Consider the following 12176-nt stretch of genomic DNA (forward strand, 5'->3'; position numbering starts at 1 on the left):
ACCAGTCTTTTTATCACCCCTGATACCCAGGAGGAGATGCAGCATATATTGTGCATAAATAAATCACCAATGATCTTCTTGCTTCTGCATCCAACATGTGGCCCCTCTGATTATTTATTCTTATGAGGTCAAACAAGCCTGGCCTTGGTCTAGAAGTGAATGGATCCAAGTTAAGCTGTCAGTTATAAATTGAAGCCAATGGAATTCTGTAATTTAGTGTCCTGTGGATTCCCAATATTCACAACTTCCTCTAAGCACCAAGCCTGGTGCTTAGAAGTAACATTAAAGATTCCAAACCGTATGCCCAGTGTGACACTGGTAACTTTTTTGCATGGGTGGGGGGGAGCTGTTTACGTTGCAAAAATAAATAAAAAGTAGCAACCCTGTCCATTGTATTTAACATGATTTAGCACATTGTGAATTGGAGATGCCACACTCCTAAGCAGAGGCTCTGAAGAAGAAGGTGTAACCTTCGAAACAGCCAGCCAGCCAGCAGCGGTTTGCACGTCCTCTTAGGATCTGGAGACTGCTATCAGTGGACAGACTGTCACAAGTCAAAGACTATTTTAAGCGTGAATTTTTATCTACCTTTGTGAGTAGTTTTATTATGTTTTTTCTTAAATAAATTTGTTAAAGGATGATGCACAAGGCCGGTGCACCCTCTTCTCTGTTTTCTTGTTTCACACTCCTAAGCAGCCTGTGTACTAAATTAGTAGATGGACAGCAGCCTACATAGGCTGTTTAGGGGTGTAGCATCTCTGAGTCACGCTTTGCACAGTAGGCTAGGATGGGCACTTCAGACACCGGCATCTAAAAGTAGTGGGTCACCGGAGAGGGTTGGATGGGTGCTTGAAGCAGCGCTCTAAATAAATAGGTCAAAATCATTTGGCACATGGTACATCTATAATTACAGCAAAATTTTTTTTCTGGAATTCGCACAATAATTTACTGCCAGTCTAATGACAATGTAAAAAGCTTTGTGACTGGAGCACAGCAAAACAAAAGACCCTTCGTTTTTCATGCTCTTTCTCCCTAGCAGCAGCAAATAAAAGTGAAGAGTCTGGACAATGCAGAAAGAAATCACAAAGCTATAGATTCTTGGATTGCAAGCATCAGCGAATTACATCATTCAAAACCACCCGCCAGTGTTCACTATACTCGGTAAGTTCTTCATTTTTTTTTCACATATACATACCCATATACATTAGTCTGTACTTGAAATTATTCTGCCTGCTAATTGGAAGAGGGCCTCTTCCCTGACTCCCATGGTGTTCCTCATCTTAAGTTTCCCACATATACTGTAGCTCCGGCTCTGAGGACTTTTCATAGACTTTTATAAAAATTTTCAGCTGAAATCGTTTTTGTAAACGGCTTAAGGAGGACTAATGAACGATAAACTTGATAGACTTTTACATAAGCAGGTCAGATAAACAGAGGACAGTATGATAAACAGCAGGTTACATATTTCACTTCTCTTTCTTGCACAAAATATTTGAATACAGTTTGCCTTCAATGTGTCAGTCATTTAGGGCTCATTCACACAAGCACAGAGGCTCGGACAGTGAGCAAGCCGTTTGTTTATGCATCTGGAGCTGCATGCAGACAGCCTGTGTTGGCCAGTGCAGGTGCAGCGGTACAGACACCTGAGTTTGACAGGTACACTGGGATGGGTGCATGGCTGCAAACATACACTGTATGCGCTCAGGGCCATACACTGTTCCTACTTAGCTGTCAGATTTAGATGTCTGTACATCTGCTGCGCCATCATTGACTAACATAAGCTGTCTGCACGCAGCTTCATGCTGCTCCAGACACACAAACACGTGGCTCCTGCACACTGTATGGGCCTCTATGCCTGTGTAAATGAGTCTTTAAGGATAGAATAAGTCACCAAATCCGATTCTAAGATGATTTCCAGTAAACATTAATATTTCCTCTTTTCTTGTAAGTGCATCTTAAACATATAAATAATTTGTCTCTAGGCCTATGCCAGAAGTTGAAACATTAATGCAGGAGTGGTTGCCAGAATTTGAAGAACTCCTTGGAAAGGTTTGGTTACTAATGTGAAATTCTTATTCTTAGACTACAGGAACAGTCATTCTAAACTTCGGTCCTTGCTTGTTTCATCAGGTTAGTTTACCATCAGCTGATTTGGATTGTGACCTAGCCACCTATATCGATATGATATGTGGTAAGTTTGCAAATATAAGTCAGGAATACAAGTAATTTTCTCAGTGAGGAAGCTGAAGGGCAAGCTGCCAGATATGCATATGAATAGCTGCTAGAACTGGAAGGAGAGAGCCTGAGGAGCTGATGAGGCTCTCTTCTATTGGGAGAGCGCTGACTGGAAGATGTCCAGATGCTTTCCTGCCCCTCTGCTACCTGGCGAAAGTCTTCCTATGCTAGTGCTTGCATTCTAAAATCCCCGGGAGCTGTGCACTTGTTCTTGTAAGGATCTGCAGAAATCCCTGCTGTACCAATCTCAGGCTCCTTTTCTTCAGTCACAGTGTTTTTCAGAGGACATTTCACAGGTAGTGATGAGGTGATATATCGCCTCCTCACCACCTGATTTAACCCTGTATGCTGAACTACTGCACTGCAATTGCATGCATAGCAGCCATATTAAAGTGGTTGTAAACCCTTACACACCACTTTTACCTACAGGTAAGCTTATATTAAGGCTTACCTGTAGGTACCGTGAATATCTCCTACACTTGCACCGTTTAGGAGATATTCACTATAACAGCATGTGCCGACATCATTGGCCCATGCACACTGAAGAAATGGTTCGCTCGTGCCGTTTCTTCAGCTGCTGTGCCGTTACCGGCGGGTCCCACGCACATGTGCGGGAGTGACGTCATTGCAGCGCCGGAGCCCGCGATATCCAGAAATCACTGCAGGAGACATGTCGCCGGCCACATCGGTGTGCCGGGACCTCTGCGGGGGCTTCGATCTAAGGTAAGCGGCAAGGATGTGGAATTCCCTTCCACAGGCGGTGGTCTCAGTGGGGTGCATCGATAGTTTTTACTATTAGATAAGCACCTAAATGAACGCAACATACAGGGATATAAAATGTAATACTGACACATAATCACATATAGGTTGGACTTGATGGACTTGTGTCTTTCTTCAACCTCGCCTACTATGTAACTATGTAACTATATAGGTAAGTATATGCATAATAGCTCATTATGCCTTTGTCTTGCATGTTTTTTTTTCCGTGGGTTTACAACCACTTTAAACTCAATGGGAGAGTTTGACAATCAGTGCCGTTTATCAGACTCTGGAGCCCATGTTAAAAATGCCACGCCACAGCATGTGAATAGCTCCGGCCGGCTGTTATTTGATAGTATGTGTTGGCGGCCCAGGGGGCTGGTAAAACTGCATCTCAGCTGCCTGTTTTACCACCCCCCCATCTGAAAGAACTATTTTATGAGCAGTTGTACCTAATATTCCTAGTACCGGGTGTTTGTTTTCTATATGTTTATGTACTTATCGACCTTCCGAGGTCCAAAATGAATATTTGGAAGAAATACGTTCAGCCCTCCACAACAGTCCCAGTTTCTCATGTGACCCCTTAGGAAAATTAATTGCTTACCCCTGATCCAGACTTAGCTTGATTGCACTGACTGGCAGGGACGTTTTCTTTTAGCCTTTGAATATACATAGCGATGTGCTACAGACTGTCAGCAACATGATGTAGGAAAGACTGTATGTTGCCCTCTTAGGCACCTTTCACACTGGGGCGGTGGGGGCGTCGGCGGTAAAACAGCGCTATTTTTAGCGCTGTTTTACCATCGTTTTTGCGGCGGTATTCGGCCGCTAGCGGTGCGGTTTTAACCCCCGCTGCCGAAAAAGGGTTAAAACCACTCGCATAGCGCGGCTATAGCCGCGGTATTGCCGCGGTATAGCCGCGCTGCCCCATTGATTTCAATAGGCAAGAGCGGTTTAGGAGCGGTGAATACACCGCTCCAAAGATGCGGCTTGCAGGAGTTTTTTTCTTCTGCCAGCGCACCGCTTCAGTGTGAAAGCCCTCGGGCTTTCACACTGAACAAACAGCAACGGCTGTTTTGGGTCGGTTTGCAGGCGGTATTTTTAGCGCAATAACGCCTGCAAACCGCCCCAGTGTGAAAAGGGGTCTTACAGTCCTCCCACCCTAGGCCATGACCTATGTTGGCTATGCAGAAATCAGACCTGGATCTTTAATTTATAGATTTTGTTCTCAAAGTCTGTGAGATAAAAGAAAAGTAGGTGATATGTGATGCAGGCATCTGTCAAAAACTAAGACTTGTTTGCAATGACCCTTTAGAGATATGTGTAGCTTTTCACATAACTATAAAAAAAGGAATATTAGCCATACCTTTTTCTTAGTGCAAATGTACTTGCTTACTATTATAATTGTCATATTACAGTTGATTTTTTTTTTTTCAGGTATCGTTGATATCCCTGTTTACAAGAGTCGGATACAGTCTTTACATGTCCTCTTTTCTCTGTACTCTGAATTTAAGAACTCTCAGGTTGGTACTTGGTTCCATGGATCACTTTCTTTTCCAGTATCTTTCAGAACAAATAACAGGGGATTGCCAACATCTGTGAAACATTTAAACGCTAACTCCACCTTTTAGACCATATTACATGTTACACTTCCCCCCCATGACAGCATGTGGTTGTACTACTCCCGTAAGTCCCGCACAGCTGCGTCATTCATTTACAGAGATGTGTGCATGAATGAAGTACAAGTCCTGTCTGCAGCAGACAGCCTTGTAGTTCTCAAATAAATATAAATGCAGTGATTACTACACTCGTAGTCCATTAACATGTCCTCCAGCTCAATAACTGAAAGCCCGTATCTTGGTACAGACAAGGAGGTGGAGGAAAAATCTGCAGGAGTCTGTGCTTTGCACCTGTAAACCATTGATCGTGATTGCAATGCTTTGGAAGATAAATTGCAAAAAAAGAAAAAAATGTACAGTACGTTGTTTTCTGCAAATGTGAGCGCATTTATTATTTTTTTTTTTGAAAAATTGACAATTTTTATTAAATTTTCCATAAATGAATACAAATAGTAGGTTGAAGTACAAGGTGATACATAATAAAGTGCAGTAATTATTTCCAGAAAAGAGCCCAGCTCTAATAACCATCATAACATGAAGCTAGTGTCTCTGTACATGTCTGCCTGAATGTGTGGAAAATAGGAAATAGTTATACTAGGTGGACATACGTTAGTTTAATACCACTGGTTGTATACCTTGTACAACATAACAAAAAAAAAAAAAGGGAGGTTGATAGGAGAAAGTATAAGATTAGGAAATATAGAGAGGAATTGAGAAGAAGGGGGGTTAGCAGAAAGTCAAGGATGGGGTGAGTAGAATTGGGTAGGGACGTAGGGAAGAAGAAGAATGAAGGCACCGGAATCACGCCCCGCCCCAGGAGCCCGGTCCCCTCCACCAGAGGCAAATACCAACCCTCCCGAGACCGTCTTGTGACGGTTTAGGTTATGGGATTTTCAAAAAGGACCCATAGTTCCCATACTTGACTATGTTTCTCAAGATTGTCAGTTAAGGAGGCCGTGAGGTACTCCATCCTCTTGACCTCCCTGATCCTGGAGTGCAGTTCTGACACCGAAGGTGGTTCCCTCTGTTTCCATTTCAATGCTACCAAACAGCGTGCGGCAGTTAGTATATGTGATAGAAGTTTCTTGGATCTTTTAGGGAGGGAGATTGGTGGGAGACCCAGCACAAAAACCTTCGGATCGAAGGGCACCTCCGCACCAAGGATGGCCCCCAGGAGGGAGTGAACCATTTCCCAATACGGCACAATCAGAGGGCATGTCCAATAAATATGGTATAGCGTCCCCTTGTCCCTATGGCACCGCCAGCAGCGAGAGTCAGACAGTGGATACATGGAGTGGAGCAAGTCAGGGGTCTTATACCAATGGAACAAAATCTTGTACTGGTTCTCTTTATATAGCGTACACATAGAGCTTTTAGTGGCTTGAGACCAGATAAGCTGCCATATGTGGAGAGGTAGATCCACACCCAGAGCTCGCTCCCACTTGCCCATGTATACATGCCGGGGACCTTCTGGTGAGAAATCATGCGTTAGGAGCTGGTAGGTTTGTGAGATCATGCCTTTAGGGGATGAGCTCTCTAAACACAACTTTTCGAACTCGGTTAGCGGGGAGAAATGAAGGTCAGGGACTAAGGATTGTGCATAATGTCGTATTTGTAAGTAGCTAAAGAAGGCCTGTTTGGGGATATCAAATTCTCTTTGCAGATCTTGAAATGACCTTAAAATGCGGGTCCTGGGGTCTATCAATTGGCCATAGCGGAATAGGTTCTTTTTCATCCAGAAATGGGACATTTGAGAGGTCAGACTGTCCGGGATGTTAGGGGTAAATAAGAAGGACGTGACTGGTGATGAAGAGGTGGTAAGTGGGTATATCGATCTTGCACACCTCCATAGCTGACGTAGGAGGGACATTGGCCCCAGTAACTGCAAGTTTTCGGAAGTTACATCAGAACTCCACAACAGTGAATTCGGATGTACAGGGGCTAACCATAGCTTTTCGATTTGCGTCCAGCGGTTGAAGGCGTGCAGGGTGCACCAAGAGGCTATAGGGCGTAGTTGAGCTGCCAAGTAATATTTGGCTATGTTAGGAAACGCTAGGCCTCCCTGATTGCGGGGAGCATAGAGAACCGATTTAGCAATCCGGTATCTCTTGTAGTTCCAGAAAAAATTAATCAGGTCGCCCTGCAGTCTCTTTAGGTGTCTGGCTGGTATAGGTATCGGAAGCGTCTCAAATAAGTATAGGAGTTGGGGTAGAATCATCATTTTAAGGGTAGCTAGTCGCCCAAAAAGGGACAATTTCAGGGGTTTCCATTTAGTCAATGAGGCTCTAATAGTGGTATATATGTGGGGAAAGTTAGCTTTATATAGGGAATCATATGTAGTAAAGAGATGGACTCCAAGGTATTTTAAGGAGGAAGTTTTCCACGAGTAATTAAATACTTGCGAAAGGGCCGCTTGTGTTTGAGGAGGCATATTGATAGGGAGGGCCTCTGTTTTAGAGTTGTTTATCTTATATCCCGATAGGGCGCTGTATCTATCCAGTTCTACATGTAGATTCGGCAAGGAGATGTGAGGTTGCTTGAGTGTAAGGAGAACGTCATCGGCATATAGGGAGATCTTAAAGTCTCTGGTTCAGACTGGGATACCATGTATATTTAAGTTTTCCCTAATGTGGGCTGCCAAAGGTTCTATGCAGAGGGCGTAAAGGAGCGGTGAGAGCGGGCATCCCTGTCGCGTTCCGTTTGAGATCGAAAAGGTATTAGAAGTTGCGTACTGGGTGCGCACCATGGCTGATGGGGATGAGTATAGGTGATGGATGGCTCGCAAAAAGGGGCCCGTGATTCCGGCTCGCCGTAGGGTCGCAAACAGGAAAGGCCAACTTAGCCTATCAAAAGCTTTTTCTGCATCAAGACTGAGCAGGAGTGCCTCTACTTTAGTCCTGTTTGCTACCTCTACTAAGTCAATAACCTTACGGGTATTGTCCCCTGCTTGCCTCATGGGTATAAAGCCTACCTGGTCTTTATGGATCAGTGATGGCATAAAATTGTTTAATCTGTTAGCTAGTAGTTTCGTGAAAATTTTAAGATCAGCGTTAAGTAGCGCAATAGGTCTATAATTTGAAGGTAAGCTATGGTCTTTGCCAGGTTTGGGAATCAGCGTAAGGTAGGAATTTTGCATATCTCGTGGTATAGGTGTCTCAGACAAAAATTAATTAAACAATGTTGTCATATAGGGGAGTAGGTGCGGTAGGAAAGTTTTGTAGTACTGATATGGAAACCCATCAGGGCCTGGGGCTTTATTGTTTGGAAGCGATTTAATTGTATCCATGATCTCCTCCTCTGTAATGGGGGAGTTTAGGGTGGTCAAGGCGGAGGGGGTGAGTCTCGGTGTGTCACATTCCTCTAGATAGGAATTAATTCTTTGGGAGAGGTCTTGTGGGGGGGGTTGTGTGGAACATCCGGATTATTATACAAGGTCGAATAATAGTCATGAAAGATCTGAGCGATCTTAGTGGGATGAGTTTGGGGAGTGCCCCTTCCATCGTTAAGATGGGCAATAGAGGCAGTCGCGATTTTATCCCGTAATTGTCTGGCTAGTAGTGTATGCGGTTTGTTTGCCTTGTCATAGTAGGTTTGCCGTAGTCGTATTAGGGCCTTCTCAATTTTACCTACGTCTATATCGCTGAGACCGGCCCGTACCTGTACAATCTCTCTAAGAGTTTTTAAGGACGGAGAGGAGAGTAACCGTGCTTCCAATTGTTTGAGCTTAGCCAATAGGGCTACGCAAGCCATATTAGCTTTCCTCTTGAATGCCGTGGATAGCGAGATACATTGGCCTCTGAGGACAGCTTTATGACCCTCCCAGAGAGTAGCAATGGAAACCTCTGGTAAGCTGTTTTCTGCAAAATATAGTTTCATTGTTTTTTCCAGGTCCGCTCTGGAGGGGTCATGCTTAAGCAGAAAATCATTCAAACGCCAATGACATGTACGAAGGGTTCCTGGGGACAGTGCCAGGGACAGGGTTATTGGGGCATGGTCCGACCATGAGATAGCCTGAATATCTGAGCTCTCGTGTTCTCAGGGTTGGAGCATTCACAAAAAAATAGTCTATGCGCGAGTGGGACTTATGCGGGTGGGAGTAAAAAGTGAATTGTTTAGCTGAAGGGTTTGCAGTCAAAAAGGGCGTATTTCCTGGTCAGTTGGCGGAAGAGAGAGGAACTTCTCTCAAGGGCTTTAGGAGCCTGACTCTGCCCGAGAGAGTGTCTATCTAGGCAGGAGGAGAATGTCAGGTTAAAATCTCCGCCAATGACCAGGTACTGGTGGGGAAATGCAAATAATTGTTTATACACTTTAGATAAAAAGGAAGTTTGATTAGTGTTAGGGGCATATATATTACAGAGTGTAAGGTTAGCATCCTTCCACATGCCTCTCAGGATGATATAATGTCCTAGGGGATCCAAAATTAGTGATTGTAACTTGAAAGGGGAGTCTTTTTTGAACAGAATAGCCACTCCTGCTCGTTTACGAGGATTAGAAGCTAGATATATCTGGGAGTAGTACTTAGTGGCAAATGCCATATTATCGGTCTTAGTGAGGTGCGTTTCCTGAGTGAAAATGATATCAGCTTTAGATCTTTTAATTTCCCTTAGGGCTAAGCTTCGTTTGGTGTTGGAATTAAGACCTTTCACATTTAATGATAATATGTCAATCATTGGGTGATAAAAATATAAGGAGCGTTAGCTTACCAAGATGAATGGAACACACTTGGATGCAGAGGATGATAATCGACTGAACTTTCAAATAAGGTACATACCCAACCAAGAACATGCTCCTACGGGCTAGACCTGGGCTCCAGAGGCGGGGGGCACCCACAATACGGCAGATTAGGGGGAAAGAGAGAGGAGAGAAGCCAGGAGCGAGAGGATAGAAGAAGAAGTGGACGACAGAAAAAACAGAGATTAGTACAAAATCAAATAGTAACCAAATATAGTTTAACCCACTCAAACCGAGTGGTGGGTTGGAAACCCTCGGAGGGCCCCCCCCGCGTGGGGAATGAAAACACTACTCTCCACAACGGTTATAGGGGAAGCCATTCGAAGGTCTCCCGGGGGAGGATAGGACAACTCCAGACCGGCCGCTATCCCCTCCCAGATCCGCCTGCAGTTAAATAATTATGCAGCACACCGTGGTGAAGCAACAAAATAAGGAAGAACTTTCATTTAACAGCTATTAACCAGATAACCATGTGGTCTAGACCAAGGCAACAGATAAGTTCAGCTATTGCTGTTTATACTCAGTGATGGACCGACCAAACTAATATAGGGGGTACTGCAAGGTAGAGATCCAACAACCCTTCCCAATAGCCCTTTAGGAACCCGGGAAGGGCGAGGGCCGTTAGGTACATATGTTAGTACACTCTAATGGGGTATAGGGTGGGAGGACAGGGAGGGATAGGGGAGGGTGAGGAATGGTAAGTATGGGGTAGGTGGGGGGAGAAGGACAAGGATGGCGGGATGGGAGGGGAGGGGGAATAATGGAGAGGGGGACCCCATTGATAGTTTATGAGAGTTAAAACGTAACCGTAGTATATCAACAATAATATTGTACCTTAAAGTTTTATAATTGCTAAACCTTTAACCCGTATTCCCACCTAGTGGAAATGAAAAATTTGAAAATTAAGGTCTAACCCTCTATAATGGGAACAAGAAAAACAGATTATTTCCTGAGTTCTCAGCATAATAAGCAATATTCGTGACTTCTCTGCTAGTGTCTTATCCTGATCTGGAGCCTCTTAGACAGCAAAAAGTCATCTCTGGTGGGTGTTTGCCGAGGGGCTGTTGGAATGCGGCCTCTGTCGCTTTCTCCCGTTCACCTGAACCCAAGGCTCTGGGCGAGGTGGTGGAGTGGGTGAGGGGTCCCAACCTGGTGTGGGGGGAACCGGAATGTCTAAGTCCTTGCAGAATGAGTGGAGGTCCTCCGGGTATCGCAGTGTGGTGGATCTCCCATCTTTCTTTGCTGTGAGGCTAAAGGGGAAACCCCAATGGTATCGGAAGTCATGTTCTTTCAGTGTTGTGAGGAGTGGCTGTAGGGAGCGCCTTTGCTGAAGGGTGATCCAGGACAAGTCCGGGTACAGCTGTATAGGGGCACCATCAAAATCGATGGTGCACATGTTGCGGGCTTTTCTCGTTATGTCTTCCTTCAGAGCGTAGTTATGAACCCTGCAGATTACATCTCTTGGTCTTGGGCCTGGCCCTCGGGGTCGAAGAGCGCAATGGGCTCTGTCCAGCTTAACTCTTTGGTTTTCCGGGCGACCCAAAACGTTGTTGAAAATAGCTTGCAGTGTGACTTGTAAGTCCTCGTCCTGGGTCGCTTCTGGGAGGCCCCGGACTCTAATATCTGTCTCTATTGTCAAGGTCCTCGAGATGGCGTTGAAACTCTCTAAGGGCCGAAGCTTGCGTGGACAATCGATCATGTATGTGGGAGACTTCCATCCTTGTATCATATGCTTCTTCTTCTATAGAATGGACCTTAGCAGACAGATGATGTAGATCAGTGCGTAGCATGTGAATTTCAGATCTACATGTGTCACGTACCTCTTGGATGAGCATACGAAAGTCCTGTTTTGTGGGCATGCAACGGACATAATCTTTCCATGAAGTACATGCTTCAGGTTCAGGGTCATGGTCCATTATGATGTGGGCATGTGGATCCCTCATGGCGATGGAGGAAGTGCCCGGTGGGGGAAGTCCCCTCTGTAATGCATGTGGAGGGGTCTTGGAATTAGACTGCCTTGCCGGATCACTGGCATGTGCTTGTGCTACATGAGCTACATGTGAATAAGCCCCCTGCAGCTCTTCAGGCCGCTGCGGTGAGGAAGGCCTTGCCACTTGGTTAGACTCCTTGTGCTGCAGGGATAAGGATGATAACTTGTCCCTTGTAGCCTGGGATCTTTGTGGCAGGGAACATGGGTCCCATTCCTGGGCTGAGGATTCCCACAGAGGAGAGGCTTGGCCTGCACTCGGTGACGATGCAGGCCCTATTAGGCAGGGAGGAAACGGCTGAGACAGGCTGCCTAGTGTGTCTCCTGCATTGGATAGCATAGGGCCGGCCTGGGAATTAATAGGTGGGAGCGGCGGGCGATCGGGTAACAAATCCCCTTCAGAGGCATACCTGTCCGTTCGCTTTCCCGGGGAGAGCCGCTGAGGAGAGGAGGAGAGGGCCGCTGCGTATGATGGTGGAGTCGGCGCCATCTTGGCCTCGTGGTGTCCCGCCGGAGCTCTGGGGCCAAAGTACTCCGTTATGAGAGGTGGGGGAGCCGAGGAAGATCTTGTGGCATGTCCCTTGGGTTCTGGGTCTTTAGCCTTTCGAGGTTTGCCCATGTTATCGGTGCTTTTTAGCTGCTTTTAGCTGTTTGCAGGCGGATCTGGTCAGGAGCTCTAAGGAGACACGTCCACTCCGGAAGCCATCCAAGCCACGCCCCTCTGCATTTATTATTTTTATGCAAAAGGTGGAGTTAGCCTTTAGAGAAAAAAAGTAGTGCTTGGCCTGTCCCCTCTCCAGCATTACACTCAGCGTTAAAAAAAAAAAAAAAAAAAAAGATAAAAA

At 45.5% G+C, this 12176-nt stretch overlaps 1 protein-coding gene across 2 annotated transcripts in view; it reads left to right on the forward strand.

Annotated features, from left to right (window-relative positions):
- The window catches only part of IFT46 (intraflagellar transport 46), a 77000-nt gene that overhangs the window by 60433 nt on the left and 4391 nt on the right, over nt 1–12176 (forward strand). Inside the window, exons 8-11 of one of the 2 annotated variants that reach the window (XM_073602515.1) lie at nt 1040–1161; nt 1983–2049; nt 2131–2191; nt 4432–4517. In XM_073602515.1, coding sequence (XP_073458616.1) covers nt 1040–1161; nt 1983–2049; nt 2131–2191; nt 4432–4517 — 336 coding nt within the window. Of the gene's footprint in view, nt 1–1036; nt 1162–1982; nt 2050–2130; nt 2192–4431; nt 4518–12176 lie in introns of both variants that reach the window. The other variant, XM_073602514.1, reaches the window with a different exon arrangement.

This window comes from Aquarana catesbeiana, linkage group LG10 (assembly GCF_042186555.1).
Source record: "Aquarana catesbeiana isolate 2022-GZ linkage group LG10, ASM4218655v1, whole genome shotgun sequence".
In the NCBI taxonomy this organism is placed as follows: domain Eukaryota; kingdom Metazoa; phylum Chordata; class Amphibia; order Anura; family Ranidae; genus Aquarana; species Aquarana catesbeiana.